The sequence below is a fragment of the Squalius cephalus genome (genome assembly GCF_949319135.1).
Source record: "Squalius cephalus genome assembly, chromosome: 6".
NCBI lineage: Eukaryota > Metazoa > Chordata > Actinopteri > Cypriniformes > Leuciscidae > Squalius > Squalius cephalus.
The window spans coordinates 13,286,733-13,311,199 of NC_137127.1; the positions used below are offsets into that span (position 1 = coordinate 13,286,733).

The following is a 24,467-nucleotide window of genomic DNA, read 5'->3' on the forward strand; positions in this document are numbered from 1 at the left end:
ACATAAGCTATTTATAATAAGCAGTAATGAGTTTATTGAGGGAAAACACCTTGTTAATAGTGAATATGTGTTCCCTAATCAAAAGTGTTAACAAACGTATGAGCAGAACTGTAGGTCATGGATATTTTTGCTCCATTTTTGTGTTAGAGAAAGCATATTAGAATACAGATGCCCTTTGATTTAATTGATTTCATTACATCTCAAACTTTTTCTCAGATCAAGCTAGAGGCTAATCTTAGAAATATTAATCATTGCTTCAGTGACTTCATCGAGGCCACGAATACCTGTGCACACTTATCGAACCAAACACATGTTCCAATTGCATGTCATTACCCAGATTCGAATGGCCAAGCATGCTCATTTATTGATTTCAACCCATTCAGCGAGGTCTTGCACGTTTGCGCTTTCACAAAGAGTAATCGTTATGACAAAAAAGGCAGTGACTTCATATAACAAACTTCTGTCAGGACAGTGGCTCTAGTATTTATATAGAGTGATTAAGAATTGATGTGGGGCAAAAACAGTATGAAATCAAAAGGAGACTCATTCAGCTGAGGGAGGAGGAGAGGGCTGATTACATTGCTGGCTCGCCATTATTCTTTTTTAATTGTAGTAACAACGATAAAAATTCCAATCAAGGCCTGTTATTCAGACCTTAAATTGGGCAATTCAGATACAAGTATAGCTGCAAAAGTTCCCTGTTCTTTTGTCAAAGTTTAAGCATCACTTTTTTAAAACTGAAAGCAACTTTCAGGGTTTCAAGAGTTCATTTTCAGATTATTAATACTGATGGAGTTGGTTTTTTAGACTGTACTCTGGCATCTCCTGGGAAATGTTAATGCTGGTGTATGAGCTAATTATTTCAGTTAATCAAATTGGCCAGAAATTATCAGATGATATTTGTTCTAAGTGATGATGACTCGAGACGGCCAGAGTAGATTTTTTTCTTTTTTTTCTGACTTCAAAATTTATGCAAAAGCTAGTTAAATGCCTGAGCTAGTTCATTAAATCACAATTAATATGCAAGTGTACCTTGACCTTCAAACCAAGACATTTCCATTTTACAGTGGACAAGTATTTATTTTTTAGACCCTTCTGACAACATTGTTTAAGTGAGCTTAATAAAATATGTCTGGATGAAAATAAGGTACAAAGGGATGCCTGCATTTTTTATATATACAGATTGTGCCGTTTTAATCATCCAACTATACCTGTGTATGAATTACACAATGTATTATTTATAAGTGTATTCTACAATATATAAATAAAAATAATTACCTATAATTTATTATTTAAATATGTACAGCATAAAATCATGTACAGTTCTGCTCATAAGTTTATACACCTCTTGCAGAACATGCATTAAGAGCCGGGGGATGATCAGGGTAAATTGTACTTATACAGTGCTAAATGAAAAGAATAGGATCTTTAAGCAAAATAAGAGAATGTACCCCCCTCCCCCCAACCCAGATCCTAATGCATCGTGTTGCCGTCCAGAGCATCAGCGAATGTTTTCACCATTTTTAATAGTTGTGTATGAATTCCTCAATTGTCCTCAGTGTGAAAAGATGGATCTCAAAATCATGCAGTCACTGCTGGAAAAGGTTTCAAATATGCAGAAGATGCTAGAAAAATATAACATGCAATTTTTGGTCTCTCTATTACCAAATATATACCAATTTATGTTGTTAGTATCTTGCATGGGGTATATACACTTATGAGTAGTAGTAGTAATTTTCAATAATATTAATAACAATAATAAAATGTCATAATGGACGAGGCTCTTTAAGTTTGTAAGGTTTCTGAGTTTTCTATATCCTTGAAATACCAATGATCTCATGCACATATGTTGGTGTATTTACTGTCTCAGCCGTATCCCCATTGGAATCCATTCAGTCTCCACTATAACTGCAAGAGTAGAAGCATATTTCATGACATCAATCAATCATTTTGGTCTTTAAACAAATGAGAAAAGATGAAGTGGTGGGAAGTAACAGCTTTATTAAATTAGTGCAAAAAACAGACAATTCATTCACCACGTCATCTTTTTCTTTGCATTTTCAGAACTTACGGGGTCTCCCACACAAACCCACACACACGTTTTGTTTTGTTTTCATGTTATCTTTTTCTGTCTCTCTTTTTTGTTGTCTTTTGTTCTTCTCACAAGCGCAAAAAGGGGGAAAATTATTTATATAAAGAACAACTGAATCAACAGCCTTCCCCGGCCTTTGACCCAATGGGAGAGGGGAAAAATGTTAAATAAACGCTGCACCATCAGAAACAAGAATCACAAGACAGATTCACTCTCTGTCTGCAAATCGCTCCCTAGACTCAAGAACCGCACTCTAAAACACGAGCTCATACATGAAAAAGAGGAAAAAACATCAATGGCATTAGAAATAGTCCCTACAATTTTGCAAAAACATCCAGTTCTTAACTTTTTTTTTTTCTCTTGAGGGGTCATTAAAGAATAAGCGATCAAAGTACATAAGTTAATTAATATTTTTGTACATTGGTAAAAAATAAAATATATATAGTGTGCATTTCCCCCCATCATTTCACACATTACTATAAAGATATATTGTGTTCCACTCCATAACAACTAATGCAATTGAACCAAAAATAAAAGACTCAAGAGACGCTTTTTTTTAGACTCTGAAGGCTTCTGGCTATCAACCTGCCCTAAGAAAACACAACCACTGCAGACTAAAGAGGCCTTGTGTCCTTCCCTTACATTAGTAAACAAGATCAAATACAGTAGTCTTTAACCAGAGGAAACTAAAGTACATCGAAATGTCCAATCGCTTTCCCACCATCCAATATATCTTAGTCCAGTGACAGAGAGAGTTCATCGAGGCGGTGCCGTCCGTGATGTATTGCAGAGATATGAGAAGACAGGTGGTGTAGGGGAGGAAGGGAAAAGGACAGAAGGAGAGTTCCTGGTGAAAAGGTGGAGGTCGGTTTGGGATGGAGAGAGACAACGGTGAAAAGGAGGAGCGCAAAAATGAAGGGTGCGAGGTGTCTTTTGGGGAAGAGGTCTCTCTCTGCCTGCTTTGCGTGTGGAGAAGAGAAGAAGGTTTTCTTCAGTGTTGCAAAAGGACTACAGAAAGAATCAGCGGAATTTACAAGCCTAAAAGAGAAAAGAGAAAAAATAGGACTGTGAAAAATGGTAATTAAACAGCATTTGAAAGTTTAACAGAGCATCTGTGGTGGTAATAAACTCTCAGCGGCAGGTTTGAATTTTTTAGGTCAACATGAGATATTTGTATGCAATGAATGTACTGTATAAAAACATGACAAATCACAACAAAGCATTGAATTAATAAATGAAACCAATTAGAAACTTTATTTAGAGTCAACCCTTTATTTTTTCCTTCTCTTTCCTTTCTTACTCCACGCTGCCATCATAATAAAATATGATTAAAATGTAACTTTGAAAAATGTAAGGTCTAATTTCGCAAGACTTGAGCGAAATGAATTGGCCTGGGGATTTCAGAAATTCAAAGGCGATCGAACCGTGCCAGATCCGATGCGAGAGAATATTAAATGTGGAGGGGGGGGAGGACTATTGATTTTTTCCCTTTTGCTGCTTGATGTTTCTTTCCACTAGATATGTTTGTATTGCTTGGTCCTAAATGACAGTGGAAGGAAAATAAGACTTGCACAGCCCTTAAGAGCATGGGTGAGGTTGCTCTGTTCCACAAAATGCCATTTGCAAATTCTAATGAGACTCCAGCCGCGCTTATATGTGCCGAGGGCCTGAAATGTGACCAGGTAATTCTTCCCCCCCCCCTTAGGCGAACCAAATGTGAGCCTGGACCATCAAAATATATAACTAAATCAATTCACCTCGCCACATTCGCCCGCAATAAAATCAAGCGAGCAGTGGATAAAAATCCTCTCTACTCTCATCTCTGCATACATACACTATTCACTCCATCTTCCTAAGGGGTAAAACACAGGTAAGTGTGCAGGGAACGTGCTATGAAGGCAGCAAGACGAAAGTGTGTTTGATCTAATTACCATCAGCCTGATTGGAGGAAAGTGGTTGTGGCAGTAGTCAGCTGCATTTGAGACAGACACAATAACACATGTGATCCCTGCACTCCAGTGCTTTGGTCCGATAGATATATTGCACCCCCTTTGCATCATAATTCACTCCCTATAAATTTGTCTTTTCATCAGCAATGAAGTAAAGTTATTCATGATGGGTTTCAAGTTTACAGCCATGAAACTCAGTATATATATATATATATATATATATATATATATATATATATATTAGTGGTGGGCCGTTATCGGCGTTAACGCGCTGCGTTAACGCGAGACTCTTATCGCGCGATAAAAAAAATATCGCCGTTAATCTATTCCCCAAATTGGGTTGGGAGATGGCTCTACTACACAAGCTATGATGACGCAATCTACCCGCGGCCGCGAGGTAAACCCGGCTGCAACGCATATTCGTCGTCATCTTAAGTAAACACGGCTGAAAGTGAAAGCTGCAACATCCATTATTTGGACTTGGTTCGGATTTAAGCCGTCCGACAAACAGCAGCAAACTATCCGAGTGTGTGTGGTAACGGTTCGGTAAGTTAACACGACTAATCCGTTCTACCACCTCAAATTCAAAACGAAACTGAAACTGATATCACTGAATACCAGCGCGCGCGTATTATTCTCAATCCAATATATTTTAGTGGTGTAACGTTAACACATAATCTCTGTCTACGCCCGATTTTAAGAATCGTTGTTGTGTTTCTTTTTAACTGAAAAGACATCAGTTAGACAATATTATAACTTTAAATTTGGGGTTTCATAAGCTCAAAGCTATAATAAACATTAGACCTACTTAAGATCTCTGCAGCTAGTGTACTTAAATTTTATTTATCTGCAAAATTATCTTGTATACTTACAGTTTTGCACAATATATGTTCTCAAAACTACATATACCCTTTAAAAAAAAAAATTAGCAGTTGTTTAGCAGGGTCTGTGTAACCTGTTCTGTAATGGTTTTATTATAATATACTCTATATTGTTATCGCAAGAGGCTGCAATGTATATCAAAATATAGATTTTAGGCCATATCGCCCATCCCTAATTGATATAGTAGTTGATAATAACATAGGCCTATGTTGCCTACGGACGGTAACAGTACAGAAGTAACCTTTTACAGTCTATGAGTAGAACAGCTTTCTCAAGCAGTTTGTGATGCATTTTGGAAACAGTTCCTGAGATGAGCCCCTTGTCTAATGCGCCACCTGGCTTGAGAAACCCGTTCTCAAAGACTTAGCCTACTTTTATAGTCATTATTTGGGTAGCACACATATTCTGAATGCCTTCGGCAGAATTCAAATGAGCCATTTTAATCTAGATTAATCTAGATTAATTTCAAAATTAATCTAGATTAATCTAGATTAAAAAAATTAATCTATGCCCACCTCTAATATATATATATATATATATATATATATATATATATATATATATATATATGGTCACACTTTAGGTTAGGGTCCAATTCTCACTATTAACTAACTATTAACTACGACTTTTGCCTCAATAAAGGATTAAGGGATGTAGAATATGGTCATGCAGAATAAGGCATTAATATGTACTTAATGAGTACTAATAAGCAGCCAATATCCTAATATGCATGCTAATAAGAAACTATGTAATAGTGAGAACTGGACCCTAAACTAAAGTGTTACTATATACATATATATATATATAGATAGATATTGACTTCCAGCGTATGAGCAATATTCTACATCGATGTTTATATATATATGTATTAGAAATTGTAATTTTGCTGCATTAATTGTTCCTTTCACGCTTAAAAATTCATTAACAAGAAGAGGTTATGCTTTATCTGCCAGGTGCACCGCGGATGGCACGTCAAAACAAGAGCCAGTAAACAGGTCGATGCTGTGGAAATTTCTCATCCCCTCAAGACAGGCCACATTAGTAACCAGAGTGGATTAAAGAGTAAAAACGTCCATCTTGGCAGAAAAGGGGATTTAAACTTCAGTGGGCTCGGGCACAGGCTTATTTCCCTGTTGTGGATTAATTATATTTTACCCCTGTTGGGCATCTTTCATTAGATTAAAGGGCGGTTTTAGAGGCCTGTTGGGTATATCACAACTCTTCAATTGACGAAAAATATCACTTTAGCAACATACACCAAACCGCTGTATCATTTTTAATTTTCAATTACAGCAATTATTAATTAAACAATGACTGACATTTCAAATGTGTGTGCTTATACCAGCTGGACTACCTCACTGTTTAACCATGGAGTATTAAAAAATTTGAAAATGAACAAATAAATAAAAGTAGATGTTATTTACATTGCATGTAAATAGATGCTATTCATGTAATATGGTGGGCGCAGATAGTGAAAGTAGCCTTTCAACAAGTAATCAGAAACTAAGATATTTTAAAAGCATCAACAACTTAAACCTTTGCCACTCATCCAAATCGCAAAAAGCAACTGTCTACAAGAGAATCAGTAATCTCTAATCAACAAATACAGTATTTTTTCCCCTTTTAATAACCTATTTTACTATTCTGCATTTACAGTGTGTGCAGAATTATTAGGCACGTTGATTTTCTGATCATATTTTATTTCCAGGAACATTTAGCCAATTCCAAACCATATTAAACTTAATAACTACTATTAATTTTCTATTTAATCATGTATAAGTGATATATAATTGTTCATGAAGGCTGGAAATGAAAAATGTCTTATTTTCAGGTGTGCAGAATTATTAGGCAAGTTTTCTTTTACAGATAAAATAAGCCAAAAATGAGATTTAACAAAGACTGAAAAGTAAAAAATTATTAAATCCCCATGAGAAGAATGCAAAACTAATGCAATACTAGAGATTACAGTTAAGGCATGACCATTGGACAGTGAAATGCTCATTGGGTCAGCAGGGTCAGACAAAAACAGGTGGAGAAGAAAAAACACATGTTAACTGCAAAAGAATGAAGAATTAAGGTGAAGAATTAAGTGTGAAACCATCAGGAACCCTTTAGTCTTCAGCGCCACCATTTTCCAGAACTGCAACCTACCTGGAGTCTCCAGAAGAGCAAGGTGTCAGGGTCTCAGAGACTTGGGTTAGGCAAAGAATCCTAAAAAATGACCCCCTCTTAATAAGAGTCACAAGCTGAAGAGTAGTAAAATACATGAAGACTGTTTTTTTATAGGCTTTATAGACAGACAGATTGAGAGTGACTCTTGAAGGACCAGCACCACATCCTCTTCTACCACTGTTTGAAGAATTCATCTTCCAGAATACATTTTAATACGTTTTGGGAGTTAATTTTTAGTCCATCTCTGCAAAACGGACTTCAGGGTAGGAGATGGACTAAAAATAAACTCACAAAACGTATTAAAACGTATTCTGGAAGATGAATTCTTCAAACAGTGGTAGAAGAGGATGTGGTGCTGGTCCTTCAAGAGTCACTCTCAATCTGCCCGTCTATAAAGCCTATAAAAACAGTCTTTATTAACAACACTTCAGCTTGTGACTCTTATTAAGAGGGGGTCATTTTTTAGGATTCTTTGCCTAACCCAAGTCTCTGAGACCCTGACACCTTGCTCTTCTGGAGACTCCAGGTAGGTTGCAGTTCTGGAAAATGGTGGTGCTGGAGACTAAAGGGTTCCCGATGGTTTCACACTTAATTCTTCACCTTAATTCTTCATTCTTTTGCAGTTAACATGTGTTTTTTCTTCTCCACCTGTTTTTGTCTGACCCTGCTGACCCAATGAGCATTTCACTGTCCAATGGTCATGCCTTAACTGTAATCTCTAGTATTGCATTAGTTTTGCATTCTTCTCATGGGGATTTAATAATTTTTGACTTTTCAGTCTTTGTTAAATCTCATTTTTGGCTTATTTTATCTGTAAAAGAAAACTTGCCTAATAATTCTGCACACCTGAAAATAAGACATTTTTCATTTCCAGCCTTCATGAACAATTATATATCACTTATACATGATTAAATAGAAAATTAATAGTAGTTATTAAGTTTAATATGGTTTGGAATTGGCAAAATGTTCCTGGAAATAAAATATGATCAGAAAATCAACGTGCCTAATAATTCTGCACACACTGTATTTGATTAAAATACATACAAAACATATTATTACAATTTAAAATAACAGCTTTCTATTTTAATATATTTTAAATTGAAATTTATTTCTGCGATGGCAGATTCTCAGCAGCCATTACTCCAGTCTTCAGTGTCACATGATCCTTCAGAAATCAATCTAATAGGCTGATTTGCTGCTTAATTAATTATTATCAGTCTAGAAAACTGACATATTTTTTTCCAGGATTATTTGAATAATAGAAAGTTCAAAAGAACAGTATTTATTAGAACTATTTTTTAACATTACAAATGTTACTTTTGATTAACTTACTGTGTCTTACCCCATCTTACCCCAAAGGAGTAATCTCTAAATTGTAGTTTGCAACCAGTCCTACAGGGGGCAGTAAGGTCATCTTGGCATTGTTTGACCCTTCCTCTGCTGAACATGTGCACCTAACAGTCTCCTCTGTGAACTGGACTTGAGCTCAATTGCTACATCAAAGCCTATTTTGTCAGTGTAAAATATAATTTGATTTCCACACAATATTTGTTGAAGAATCTGGCCTCGTCTTGTGTCGTAAATGATGTTTTTCTTCCTCTCTGCAATTAACATCGCCGGTGTAATCAGATACACAGCTCAATGGAGCCACATTTTCGAAGGACAAACAAAATCAATGGACTCAAAGGGCAAATCAGCACAGAAGGTGATGTTTGGCAAACTGTCATCAGAAACCGCAACAATGGCTCCTGTGGGATCGAAGACGTCAAGACCACTAAGTGCGTGTGAGACGGTGCCAGTCGGGCCCCCCATGATGTGGCACACGCATGTATCTGGTGCAAGATTTAGGAACTTTCATGGGGGTCTAAAGAGAGGGGAACTGGTGTCAGTTCATAGATGATCTGTTTGTGTTCTCCCAGAGGCTTCCATACATTATTTAAGAGCCCACAAATGCAAGTCCACTGGACTCCTTTATCCTTGAGAACGGAGAAAGAACAGAGAGTATGGATTTTTTCAGTCCGTTTTCAGTCCGTGAAGCAGCAGGTTAGCAACATGGAAGCTAAAAATACACATCCACTGACACACATACACACTCACAGCCGCACAAACAAACAAACGGTTACTTTAAAGTGAAATTCCCACTGAGTATGATTCTTCTTCTTGTCCCATTTTCAGCAATTAAATGTCTTTCACACCATATGGGAGATAAATCCAGAACCTTAATTTCACTCTATTTATTTTTGGTTATGATTAATAACTAAAAAAGGAACTAAAGATTTAAGTTTGAAAATCTCTATATAGCCTATAGGGACTAGTTTTTCTTATCACTCAACAACAATTCTTATCACTCAACGTCTGTTTCATGTAGCGATCTGGATGGGACTATCTCTGTGTTTATAACAGAGGTGGGAGTGTGTGTTTTTTAGATGTGAGCATTACAGAAGCTCATCTGCTGTGCTTTTTCATTTATTATGTATTGGTATAATTTTAATTCATTTTAAAAACCCTTTTTAAGTAAACTTCACAAGTTTATAGAAATGGATGTTTATAATAAACAAGTGAGCTAAGAAATCTAGACAAGCATCTTACTCTTACATGATTAAAATGTTAAAATGGGCAGTATTTGCAGTTTCTCCATTTATTAATTTAATATTATTTTTTAATTTAATTAAATTTTTTCGTCAAATACTATCCATATTGAAATGAAAGCATGCCGAAGACTGGTGTGCAAACGGTAGCTGAGGTGAGTCAAAAACACATGAGGACAAGTATTTGGATAATACAATATTGGCAATCACAAACATTCTTATTCGGACGGGATTAGATTTTCCAGAGGACCGTCAAGATTGCCGAAAAACAGATGATTTGCCCTGGAATTTTTTAAAGAGGTTGTGTAAGAAAAACACAGACTTGACAGATTTGGACTGGATTAAAATTTAATCCAAAGTACGTCTGTGAAACACAAATTTCTCTAACGCTTTAAAGGTACACTACGTAACTTTTTTGTGTTCAAAATTTCAATGCACCATCAATCGTTCTACCAAAATATTTTTTTTTGTCTTATCCTGATTCACTATGGTAAGCCTATTATAAGGTGTTTATATTTTAGATCAGTCGAGATGGTTTTCACAGGAAATTGTGAACATAGGTCACTTCCCCGTGTGTCTCATCATACATAGAGAAAAGTTGCTCCGGCTAATTTAACGCATGTGGGAGTGGCATAGATAAGTTGTCACAACAACTGTGAAAAGTTGACATGGACCACGCTAAATCTTGAACCTCTGGGGAATCACTTGTTTAAAAAAAAAAAAAAACACGTGGAAATGAGGAGAGTCTGCTGGCAAAACGCGATGGAGTTCATAATAAAATGACGAGTACTGAGGGATTTTAAATGTTGTAAAAGCAATGTGGAGATGGCATTTTTATTACTCAATGAGTAAGGCATTTTATTGAACAGATAAACTGTCATATGTAGCTCTCTAACAGAGTTCGTTGTAAAGCATTATCTATTGTGAAGGGTCATTTCATTACAGGCTGTTCTAGTGCTGTGCTAGAAATTTACTTTTAATTGAGTACCATGTCTATTAATTGGGAATAGCTACAGTAACATCTTCAGCTAGTGAGCTTGAAATCCTTTCCATCTAAACTGGTTATATCTCTTAAGCCTAGTATTGAATGTTTTATGAACAGTAGGATAACCATATTCATACGCACAGAGCCAAAGCACAGCCAAAACAATGTTCTTCCATAAAATGCATGCAGTTTTGTTTTTTAAGCGCTAGAGCCCAACCCTGCTCCTGAAGGACCCCCAACACTGCACGTTTTCTTTGTCTCCCTAATCAAACACTGATTCAACTCATAAGCTCATTAGAAGAAACTCTAGGACCTGAAATGGGTGTGTCAGAAAGAGGAGACTTTAAATTTTTAAAAGTCTCCTCTTTCTGACACACCCATTTCAGGTCCTAGAGTTTTTTCTAATGACCTGATGAGTTGAATCAGGTGTGTTTGATTATGGAGACAAAGAAAACGTGCAGTGTTGGGGGTCCTTCAGGAGCAGGGTTGGGAAAGAGGGCCAAAAGATGCATGAGCCGCTTTTCCACTGTCAGGCCAAAAGGTTCTAAGAACAGTAAGGAATGGTTCCAGTTGTATTTCCTCTTGATCCTGGTACGGCACGACACGAATACAAAACCATTCTCAGCCCGTAATTCTCAGCACGGTTGGCTAGCAGTAGAACGCATGTAGTGACACTTGGTCATTTGTCTGTTGCCCAGCTACCAGTTTCTCTGTAGCTGGCTAAATGCACTATTTGAGCGACATAAACACAATTTAATAATAAAATTAAAAGAAATATCTGATCATCCTCCATATCAATCACTATTTATATTTCATATCGCCTGTAAACTCTTGCGTTACCAGGGCAATGACGGACACATTTGTATTACATTCCAAAGAACTCTGTTATCAGCCCCACAGTGGAAAATGAAACCATATCCGCACCAGCTGGGCCAGATCGGCACGGAATGGAACGGTTAAGCAATGAGAACGGTTTTCCCCCTATGGTGGTAAAGTGGATACAGTGTTCCTTTAAGTACTTTTTGGCTTCAAATCAAAGATTGTAATTGTTATATACCTCATAGCAGGTTGGTTTAGTTCATGGCTTATAACTATTTAACGAATATAATTTGCCTATGGGAAAAATGAATGGGAAAAAGTCTGCGGTAACCAAGGCCACTAAAAAAAGTATACAGGTTTGTTGCACTCTATTGCATGTTACAATCTCTCTCACTCTCTGTCTCTCCCTCTATTGGTATTTGGGTCTACAACTTTTCTAACTATAATTTTACCTAAAACTTTAACACTATTCTGGTATTTCCTCAGGAAACATTGTTACAGAGAAATAGAAGAAATCACACTCACACTTGGGACAAAACTAGCTAGCGAGCCAGTGTTTTTAACCTGGAGGTCCATGAAGGTGAGCACAGGAGCTCAGTGGAGAAGACAAACAATTTACAAACATACATTGTTCATTTAAAAAGCTGAATGAAACAGAATTAAAACAATTTGAATAAATATTAACTGTTGTAGATTTACAATTATCACCATGTGGGAAGGTGACAGATCTATGTGCCTTTTTATCTTTAAGATCAAAGGTTAAAATGTATATGCATCCATAAGCTACATATAGATAATGTATAACATTTCTTTAATCTTTAACTATTTGAATCATCTTTTTGCCTCCACTAGCTAATTTTAAAAGGTAATTTCTCCCCAAAATATCTTGTATATATACTTTTTTATCTTCCAAAACTTTGCATTCCACAGATGAAAATGACAAAATTTTCATCTCTTTTAAATGGTCCTGAGGAAATTAATTATAAAATAATAATTATCAAATAATTATCAAAATGATGTTTTGCAGGTGTCAGGCCTCAGAGAGGTGTCACACTGCAGTACATCATCAACTTATCATGTATTTAATGTCAACTACCTAACAAATGGAATGGCACAAACTAATGAACTACATGACAGTAATTCACGTGTGTGTGTGAGTACGTGTCTCCTGTAGAGGAGACAGATGAAGCGAGTTCTGTCTAATCTTTTGGCCATTTCTCTCTTGCAGAGCTCCATCACTGAGCTTCTGGGCTTATCTGCCTGTTCTCACCACTCTCTCTATCAGCGGGGGTCAGGGTTCATTAAGGTGATAAGGAAATTGAAGTCAGACACTCTCTCCCTCCTACTCGATCAGTGTGCGACATAGCGACATGGCCCCTCCTCGACTGTGTCTTCCTGCGCGACAGTGAAACGCATCCTTACAGGAGTCATTAGTGTGCGTGTAGTGCAGTTCTGAGACCAGCATGCACCAGCTTTGTGTCATGTCACACAAGATATAAACATGTGCACACACTTTCAGACTGCCTGTTTCAATGCATCACTGCCAGAATGTGGAACACACACACACACACACACACACACACACACGTATACATACATAATTTACAGTGGGGTCTAAACATCTGCGACCACTAGTGAAAATGCTTCTATTTTGCATTCTTCCACATTAAATACAAAACAATGAATTGCAATTTATATGATCAGCATAATTTGACTGAAAAGTTTAAAATTGATTTTAAAATAGAAATTATTTGTTGTAAATTATATATATATATATATATATATATATATATATATATATATATATATATATATATATATATATATATATACATATACATATACATATATACATTTTTATTTTTTTCCCCAGAAACACTTCCGAAGCCATTTTGGGTAAACCAGCATGGCATAATAGAGTGGATGTTAATGTCGGTCAGGGCAGTAGCTGATAATCCCATCATTTCAGTCTATTAACAGTCACAAATTAAACATTCACTCTAACACAATGACTGTTAGCAGAGCTACTGCGGAAAAAAAACAGAAAATGATGCATAAAACAGTCAAATTGACCCATACGATTGATATGAAAGGGCAAAAAGACGCAGAGACAATGCTAAAATGGGAATTCACTAAGAAGAATTGCGTCCACTATAGGCAAAGGTAATTTAAATTATTTGCACCTCTCATTCACGTATGTCTGTATATATGTTTGATTTATAATTCTCCATCATTTGATCAGTTGTTGTGCGACAGGTATTAGATGAAAAACTGCGACCATGATTAACATAAAATCCATAGAAAACCTACAACAAGCCGAACATAAATAATAAAATGATAATAAATAGCGTCTTTAGTACCCAATTAATCTAAATTAAATTGAATAAGATGTGTGTTTTTCTCTGATATACAGCACAAGAAAAGGGTGTAATTTTAGTGAATTCACCTCAAATGTTAATTTGCAGGATATTAAGACAAAATCGAAGGGAAAAAATGGGTATCTGAATGTAGAGAGAAAACACAAATAAGAAAGTGACTGGGGGACAGAGAAACTGTGAAGAAGAACTGCTTTCCAGGTTTAATGCAGATCTGGAGACATTGGCATCACGACATTGGCATCAAACCAGGGCTTGGGCGAGGAACCTAGCAATAGAAATCCTCAGAGCATGATGTCTCTTCTGAAAAGATTTATTTTTCCTCTGTTTTCTATTTTAGAATGGCTGTATAGAGTTCCATTATGTTCCAGCCCCTCTAAAGGAGTGAATTATTTATGTTATTGCCGGGAGAAAGAGTCACCAGGGGACTGTGTGCAGGTTTGGATGGGAGATTAACTATGGGACAAACATATATTACACAACGACACACACATACACACACACCGAGAAGCTTAAGACCTGCTGTAAAGCAACCTTTAATTCGTGCATATTACTTCAAATGCTTCTATGTCTCTCTAGTGGCTGTAATAGTGGGCCTATATGCTGTAAATCTAGCCAGATATGGATCAACTCTTAATGCAGTTCCATGCTTTACCACAGTAAATAGATACGGGGTCACTGAAGACACTCAGGAAGAGAAGCCAATTTCCTGTCAAACTGTAAAGCAAGGTATACAGGGTGTTCATTATCAACATCGAAACTGAGCTAAAGTAGCAACACATAAATGCTGGAAATCTTCAAAAAAAACAACAACAAAAAAAACAACATATATATATACTGCATATATCTTTGTTCAGTTTTACAGTAAACACTATGTGTGTGTAAATCTGAATATAGTTATAAGCCCAAATATATAAATACAATACATGAATGTAAATCAGATGATATATTTAGTAAAAAGTTTAAATAGTCATAACTCTGAATATATGAATGAAAATTGTGTTATTTGCCATTTTCTGTTTTGCCCTTCATTTTAAATGTGTTTGTGTGTGTGTGTGTGTGTGTGCGAAGGTGCCACATGAGAGCAGACTGGTGTTTAGCCCTTCGAGAATATGGTCCATAAACAAACTGAATGAATGGGAGTGATTCTGAAAGCAGCCTGTAAACTGGACTCTACTAATACCTGAATCCAAAGAGATTTAAAAAATCTAGGTTTAAAAGCCTAGGAAGTCCTGCAAATTAAGTCAGCAGTTCAGATGTACCGCTTCTGCACAGAATGGACGAGGTTCCAAGTTCAAGGATTAAGAGAGTTTTGTACAATAATAAACTCTGCAGAGTTCTGACTTTCCATATGGCCTATTTTATTTATTTATTTTACTGTCAGGCAGAATCGTGGCTCTGGAACACTTGCAATATTTATTTGCACTTTATTAGAAAACATGAAATATGCAGCACCTATCAAACTTTAAAACTCCACATTTAAGCAAATCACCTAGAATTTCCAGCAATTTGATGAGAGGGATCATGTGTGTGTGAGTGTGTGTCGTGTAGGACACTTACAGAGCATGGAGAGCAGAACCAGGCCGAGCAGAAGCAAGAGGTTTGTTTGTACCGAGGCGGCACGGCTGCAGTCCATTCTGTTCTTCTTACAGGTGCACACCTGAACTTTCAGTTCTGTGTTGTTGGAAATGGGAGGGATGCCAGAGTCGGTCAGAACCAGCGGCAGGTTGTAGTTGGCCTTTTTAAGACTGTGCAGCAACATGATCTGGGAGTGAGTGTCTAAAAAACATCAGAAAACAATTTAATATACCGTTCTGGCTACTTTACATGTCAGACAGACTGGATCTCCCTCGCTAAATAGGCAGAATAAACTACAAAAGGTTTGGCTACAGGAGACTATAAACCACTTAATCTCAAATAACCTCTCTTGTTCTGTCTCTGTATCACATCATCTGCCACTGATTCTCTTCTCAAACAGCTGACAGAAGTCTGGAGATTCGCATGCCTTTCTATATTTGAGTGTGTTCTCTCAGGAGAGATGGGTAATCGAGAGTCTGTTAAGATAAACCACAAATACACTCAGCTATTTGGTCAGAGTGATCTCTAATGGCACACTCACTGTCTGTGACAACAAAGTGATCGTTTTCCATCTCAGCAGCATGTGGTCCATTTGACCCTGGTGAAAACACCACAATTTGTACCTTTGTACTGGCTGGTTAGTGCTGGTTTGGTGCTAGTATAGCTGGTAGACTACCGCAATAATGCTATTCACTAAAGGGATGCCAGTTTTCAGGACTGTTATGATCTCAGTCAATTCTTCCAAAATTTCAAGTTGATTTAAAGTGGCACTCCATTACTATTTTCGAAAATGTTCATGATTGATTGTCATTACAATGTACAATGTTTGCAGTGAAAGTAATTCATTTATTGAACATTAAAATATAGTCATTTATGCCTGTATATGCAGTGTTTTCACAATCTAATTTCATTATTACTAAATGCATTTGTGCTGAAATTGATTAATCAACAAAAAATTCAATTTTGCTTAACTATATTAAGGTAAACTATTATTTTAGTAAGAGCACCTTGTATATTTCCTCGAACAGGCCTTAGAAATAGCCGGGATGTGTTTAACGTTGAGTGCGTGCCTGTTTCTGTCCCATCTGAGAATTAGCTTACCATTGATCCTGGAGATCTTCCATGTTTTCTCTAGTCCTGGCTGTTTGCCAAGCTCGATCTTGAAAGGATCTGTATTAGGATGAATGTCCTTGTCTCGTCCCCCGATCACCACCACATTTATGTCTTTAGCGTCCTCGCACACGCGGGCCACGGAGGGGAAGACGTAGGGAGCGTTGTCGTTCTCGTCCTCCAGAGTGATCATCAGTGTACCTGTGCCAGTGGCGGGTGGATTACCTAGTGAGACAAAAGGTAGAGTTAAATAGAATATGCAACAAAAAAGTAGGGCAGGTAAGATTTTGATGCTCACAATCACATAAAAGTTCTCCTCCAGTCTAAAGCTTTCTGGCTTTATAGGCCAAATCAATAGTTCTCTTTTAAATGCATAGGAGGTTTGCAGTTAACGCTAATCCCTGCGATCAAAGCACCGGCATCTCACTGTTACTGTAAAGCAAAGTGGGTTAAAGACTTTTTACAAAAGGTCAGACAGGATGCAGAATCACAAACATCAGCAATCAATGTCTATACAGAAAGAAAAAATAACACCAAATCAAAACATTCAGTTTCTGACTTGGAGTAACAGCAATTATCTTGATTTGAAAGAAACCTCGTTTTGTATCAGATTGCACTTCATTGAATATTGCACAGGAGAAAACATATTATTTAAGGCTTAAAAAAAATTCTGCTTCTGAGAGATTAGCAGTTATTGCAGGACTGCATAATTATAAACAGCCCTGGAGGTCACTCGCAATTAACATCCGATGACAGGATCAGTAATTACAGAATGATTTTGTCCTCGTGTTCCCAGGAACACTCAGGCCTCAAAGGGAAGAAGAAAAGACAGTGTCAAAACATGGGAGAATGTAATGTCTCGCAAAAAAAAAAAAGAAATCTGGTTTGTTGCCTCTAAAGTACACCTGCAGAACAGCGTTTAGAGGCAGAACAATGACGTCCTTGCCATGTTTTATTGATTTTCTGCTCAAAAGGATTGCCAAGTACATAACAAGACGTTTCACAAGACGAAAAGAAACGCGTATCCATGGACAAAAGCAAACTCTCTCGCCTAACACCATAAAAGCGGCAGACTTCTCACTATGCTTCACAGAAGAAAACACGTCCCGCCATGAGCGATAACAGTGATCTGATTTATAAGTAATGAACTCTTTAAAAATTTAGACTTGGCTTGTGTGTGCATTCGTAAATATATCCATTGCTTCACTTTCAAGATCAGTGAACAAACCAATGATTGAAAGATGGCAAAGGTCAAGGCAAGTATTACATAAATACCACCAGCTGGTTTGGTATATGGTATAGTGACTGGATATAGATTAGATTCATGTTCATAACCACCGCTATTGACCGCTTTCTGACCCAAAAAGCTAAAAGCACAAGATATGGATCACATAAAAATCCCAGATGCATGCAGGGGCGACTTTAGAATATTCAGGGGAGCTTGGGCACCCTTCCAGAGCATGAGCTGATGTGGTTCAGAGTCATATTTCTGTCCTCAAGTGCAAGAGGTTGCGAGCTGGAATCTTCTCAACCACTTTTTATAAATAAACATGAAAATAGCCTCTGTTTGTCTGTAGATCAGTCACGGTGACGTATCTGGTAGCATGTTATTGTGTTATTCCGCTGGAACGGAGAGCGTTCGGATGAGAGATCACATCTGTGACTCATATAGACACCAAAATGCATTCATATTTAATGCACCACACTCCTATCTGCCCAAGTGAGGTTTATACATAAAGGCAAATGCAATAAAGGTTACATTAAGACATTGCACAAAAACACACTATAGTTTATATTCATATATTTTGCCTTTCTCTCTCACATTTTGATTGATATTATAAAAATGCATCTGAATACATGAAAAGCAAACAATTTCAACCTTTCTGAAAGCTAGCAGCAATATGAAACGTTATTGCATCACGATTAGTTTTGGTCTGGTGAAGACAAACCGTCCACATACTGCCACTGACCTCCAATTTATTTTCTCCCCAAAGATTATGGAAGTATTTTAGCTTTGCACAAGGGAATTATTGTGCATATTGAGACTGTAAGTCTTCTTCCCTTCTATCATCATCATCATCATCACTCGGTTATGCACTAGAAGGGTGCGCCCGCTGGGAAGAGGAGCGTGGCTGGGACTTTCATTAGCCGCAGTTGCATATGTGTCTCGTCAATGCTGACAAAAATAATTGACTTACACATCTGTCATTCAGGGAAACTGGGAGTCTAGGTGGCCCAGTGTCTAACAATAATGCTGAAGACAACCTGAAACTTCCTGTACACAGAATAATTTGGTGAAGAATTTTTTTTTAACTTTTCACTGTCAAATGGAATTAATAAATACTATTTTCTTGTAAAACATACTCCAATAATCTTTGGGAAATTATTTTTACAGTGTAGTATGAGTAGCCTACTTCTGTCTCTGGACATTGGTCTCCTGTTCACTTCCTATATTGGCACTCAAAAAAGCATTTGGATACTTAAATGTAGAGCTGCATGATAAATTGAGAATCACATTTATTTTTATTTTTTTTATTAAAACAGTATCAAAATTTTTCAATGATTCTGAATAGACAATTAAATAAAATAACATGCAGTTCTTACTAGAGGTTCTGGCTAATTGTTAGTTGCTGCAGTCTATTTAAAGGCCCACTGAAGTGCCTTGATTCGTTGATGTGATTTCCACTGAAACAGGAAGCTAAGGCGGGACATATTCAATGGCTCCTCCCCCTTTTCAAATAGCCAATAGCGTTTAGTTTACCTCACAGACTGCAATTCATACTTGACAGCACCATGGAAGTGAATTCGAGCGCTAATGATACGTTGGATTCAATTGTAGAGGTGTGAATAAATTCTAGCCATTTCATTCTTAACCAACGTACATTTGGAAAATGGAATAAAACTCAAGTGTTTGAGCAACCGAATACACATCTCCAACCCATATTGCTCCGTGACGTGTCAACGCCAGTCGCTTTGGCCAGGTGGTATTTATAACATAGGAGGCGGGATGCGTTAGATTCTAGAGAGCATTTGATTGGACAGAAGATGTGATGAGAAGCTGAAATCCGCGGTGATGTCATAAAAATCTGTGATCCATTTTAGCGGAAGTGGGAGACTGTAAGTTTTGAATGCTTATATCTCCTAAATGCTAATTTTGTCATTGTTTTGGAACACACCAGCTTATTCATAACCTATTCATACTAACATATTCATACTATAAGCAAATAAAATGTACATTCTGTATGAATCATTGTTTTTGAACAAATTTCTTGAATGAATGATTGAATGACAAATACATTTCCAACAGCCACCAACTGGTGTAAAGATGTAATTGATGCAATCTTTATTTAAAGCAGTTACTGTTGGTTTAAGTTACTTTTAAAAGGTGATTTCTTCTATGTTGAATGGCTACCATAGGCATCATTTTTATATATCCGAAAACTTTATCCAAGTACTTCTGTGATAATTTTAATTATTGTAAGACAAGACCCTCCTCTTCTTTTAAAATGCTTTAATGTTTATTGTTCTTTCATAAAAATAAATGCTACTTTTTGGTCTTTTGTATCTAGTGCAATGACATTCATACATTTTAAAATGCGAGCAAATATTAACAAATAATAAAATAATAATAAAAGGTATGGAGCAACTAGAACAAAGTTCTTCAAATCTGCTCCTAGAAAATACATCATGATGTTAAATCGTATCAGTCAGGATTTATAAAGCTTTCCTATGTGTGCTGTGGGACTCAGAGAAGACATATATGCATGAGGGAATGAAAAAAATCTTCCCCATTTACATACGATTGCTGTACGTGGTTAGAAAACATTAACGTTGTTTGTCTTCACTGAGAAAAAAACACATTCCCTCGCTTGATCGCTCTAGTTTTTACCATCTTCATCAGTATCATCATCATAATCATCTTCAGCAGTGCTAAGAGCTCCCTCCTCCTCTAACTCACATTGAAGGCCTATTACACACATTTAGATGCACCATAAAGTGTTCTAGAAATGAGCAGTAGTGCAGTTTATCACTTAATAACTTTCATCTTATAAACCGGCAACCCCTGTAACATCAGTATTGATTAAGGTAAACGTGAGCTGAAATAAACAGCAGACTTCATGAATAGTTGAGCACACACCGCTTTGTTTAACATGCAGCATTGACATAAAAGATATTCATGAGACAAGGATAAGAAAGAGTTGTTTGCATAAATATGTCTATTACATATGCAGCATGTAATGGGACTGGATGTTTCGAATGCTGTCTTCTTTCCCGTCCATAATGAGAGTGATTTATTTTCCCCTTTGTCATGGTGCACTGATATATATAGGCTCATATCTTGTCTGACTTTGCTGAGATCCAATTCCCTCTTCTCTAAACTTCTTCCTAATGCATCGCTAAACATTGTTGATATGGAAGAGATCGTTTTTCAGCCTCAGCAGTTCGTGAGCAGATTCACAATCAAATACAAAACTGTTCTTTGTCTTTCCTCTCTGCATTATAAAACACTTTTTAATTGTTTCTATAGCTGTGAAAACTGTTCCAATATTATGGCTAGCAAAAAACAATGAAACACAACAACAAGAAAAAATCTGTCATTCATATTCAACATTCAAATTTAACCAGTGATGCCTATATAAACTGTTGGACATTGTTAGTGAACTAAAAAAACAAAAAAACAAAAACAAACCCTGTAAACCTGTGAAGGTCCACAGAGACAGAAAGCAGCCATTGCTGAAGAAACACCCAGAAAAAAATATCTGAAATCTACCATCCTTGTTTAGGTAAAGTTTGAATGACAGGTCGGGGAACGATGCCTTTGGTTGCATTAATGATTTTGTGACAGTACAGGACCCTATCTCATCCCCTCAGACCCAAAAGACAGACCCTCGGTTCAGGGAGTTGCTTTATTTTGGTACTGACCCACTGGCCCATAGCGTCTGTTCCACCTGATGCTTTTCTGCAAGATGGACCAATTGACTACCAACAGCTTGGGCTAATACCAAGTGTATCTCTGTCTGTATCGCTGTCTGTTTCTGTCTGTTCACCGTCTCTCTCTCTTTCACTCAATATCTGTCTGACCTACCAGTTCTAAAATTCAAAAAATCGTCTTGAGCCAAGGAATCAGAGAGAAAAAAAGATTTTTTACTGTTTTTACTGAATTACTTACTGTTCAAAAGTCATTAGCATAAATGTAAGTGCAAATTTGGACAGTTGGTGGCACTAGAGGGATTGAGATAGAGAGTCCAAAATTGTTGTGGTTATTGTTGAGACTGTCCTCTATCTTTGTGCCAAATTTCACAACTATTTCTCATATGGTTCTATGGGCTGGCATAGACTCATACTCTGGTATAGAATAAATTATTGTTCTCTCTTTCTCTACTTTTCTGGATTTTACCTTTGCTCTATAACTTGTATACTTTTGTATTCTGTACTTGGCATTGTGTAACAAATATGGTTGACTCTTGTGATAAATTGCTTGCACTGTTCCTGATTTGTAAGTCGCTTTAGATAAAATGATCTGCTAAATGCCTAAAGGTAAATGCAGTAAAGTTATATTAAGCATAGAAATCAGAGAAAACACTCTTAAACCAAATTTTCAGACCTTTAGCAAAGTTGAAAACCACCAAGTATTTATGCATTTGGTTAGACTTTTTATCTAAAACAACTTGCATTGCACTCAAGGTATATATTTTATTATTTTGTGCATTCCCTGGAAATCCAAGCTTTTCTATTGCCACGCTCTACAGCAATTTCTACCTAACTGGACACTTGAGCTACACTGTCTGCATTCCCATTGGAAGTCATTGTATTTCGGTTAAACTCTGCTCAAATCTGTCGCACTTTTGCACACTGCAACACAAATTACCAGCTCTTACTGAAAATGAACGATTTCCTAGTTTCTGGCTACTCCATCTATTCTAAAGCGTATGGCTAGTGGCAAAGTATAAGAAATAATTCACAGAGTAATTTACTAAGCTTGGATGCAAAATGAATGACACATGATGCAAACTGGTCTCAAAGTGATTTTTAGTGGATCGTCATGTTAACAATGGATTCCACTAACATTTGATGACCTCTCTCTCTTTCACACACACGCGCACACACACACAAAATGTTGGGTTTTTATGTTTTATGGGGCCCTTTCATAGACATAATGATTTTTTATACTGTACAAACTGTATATTCTATTTCTGCATTTTTACATTTTTACATTTTCAAAAACAAAATTATGTATGAAATTAAAGCTGTTTTTCACATGGGGACCCAAAGAGTAACCCTTGACCTGACACATGATGCATTGACGAACACGGAAGCATAGAGGATAGAGCAAAATAAAACACCAGTCACAAATTAGTGTCTAAAGTCTAAAACGAGAATTTTTAAAGAGAAATGTCGGGGGAGCTTGAGTTTGTTGCCTAGCCCTGTTTGTTTGAACCGCGAGAGGCGTTTATGCTTACGCATCCTACGTCATACATCGAGTCAAGTGTTCCTCTTTCTGGCCGTCTGCTGGAAACCATTTATTTTAGTTGATTAAGTTATAAATGTAGATATTTTTCTTCCACAAACACATTGCTTCGCTTGAGAAGGCCTTTATTAAACCCTTTTATAACTTTTATCATGGATGGATGCACTTTTTTGGGCTTCAAAATATCATCCTCCATTAATCGCCATTATAAAGCTTAGAGCAAGGACATTTGTTTAATATATCTCCGATTGTATTCGTCTGACAGAAGAAAGTAATATACACCTAGGAAGGCCTGAGGGTGAGTAAATCATGGGGTAATTTTCCTTTTTGGGTGAACTATCCCTTTAACCAGGGAGACAATTGATCTGCAATTAAAATCAGGCCCTCTTGCTTCACAGGAAGCTCAGCTGGAACCTGACAATGAGTATCCGATTAAACCTGCAAGTCCCTTTAGAACAAAAGCCTCTGATTAGCCTCTTGGGTTCCCTTTAATGAGAAACCTGGAGTGAAGGAACTCTCTAACTCTGCTTTGACAATGCCTAGACCATCCTTTCATCAGTATATAATATTGAATCAAGGCCTGGCATCATTCTTTACGTCAAAGTCCTCTTTAGTTTGAAGAGAGGATGCGGGATTAAGCTCTATTTCCCCCTTGAAAGCCAAACAAGTGGACGTGACAGGAGTTGTGTTATTAGAGACAAGGATGTTCTTCCAACAGCATTTCAGACTTCAAAGTCCAGAGACAAATCAGATGCCGTAGTGTCTGCAAAAACCAATCAGTGTCAATTTAGGCCAGCAGACAGGCACAATAATTTAAGAGTGTGCGGCGCTTTCCTGTGTTTTTCTGTCTTATTAACTTGGTAAAGCAACCAACCAAAACACTTGCTCTCCACAAGCCTTGGACAATCTACAACAGGCAACACCTACAACTTTTCCAAGTTTCCCAAGTTTCTTTGATCTCAAAAAGCAACGGTCTCCTGCACAGAAGTCCACCCTCCTTTTATCTTATGGCCCTTGAGAGCCAGAAGAGTTGGAAAGAAGTTTTGACTGTTGAGAGGGCAGTGTGAGTTTGTCAAGAGAAGCAGTGGAGAAACCAAAGCTTTGGATGGTAAGAACTGTGAGGTCCTTGGCTTTCTGATCTCATTATGGCACCATTATAGCTCTTGTATATAGCTATTGAGGGCCCTTGAACATCTTCATTCTTCTTCAAAGTATAGTGAGAGACGATCTGCTTGGAAGAAACACCTCTCTGCCGACATCTGTCCCTCACTTTGAGTTCTCATCTAAAAGGAAAGTCTCTAAAATGGAGAGCACCAATTATGGACATGACAGTGCCACAGGCAAGTATATGTGGACTTCCCTTAACTGTTACTCTTCTCTGGTAAAAAATGGTAAAAATGAATGAAATCTAAAAATATAAGTGAAATTCTGAACGATACAAATAAAAT

General features: G+C 37.0%; 1 protein-coding gene across 1 annotated transcript in view; it reads right to left on the reverse strand.

Annotated features, from left to right (window-relative positions):
• Positions 1-1,981: 1,981 nt before the first annotated feature.
• cdh13 (cadherin 13, H-cadherin (heart)) overlaps positions 1,982-24,467 on the reverse strand; it is a 344,747-nt gene continuing 322,261 nt past the window's right edge. Inside the window, exons 12-14 of the mRNA XM_079873426.1 lie at positions 16,542-16,775; positions 15,423-15,641; positions 1,982-3,130 (exon numbers count right to left, since the gene is read on the reverse strand). Of these exons, the coding sequence (XP_079729552.1) occupies positions 3,123-3,130; positions 15,423-15,641; positions 16,542-16,775 (461 nt within the window). The 3' untranslated portion in view covers positions 1,982-3,122. The remainder of the gene's footprint in view (positions 3,131-15,422; positions 15,642-16,541; positions 16,776-24,467) is intronic.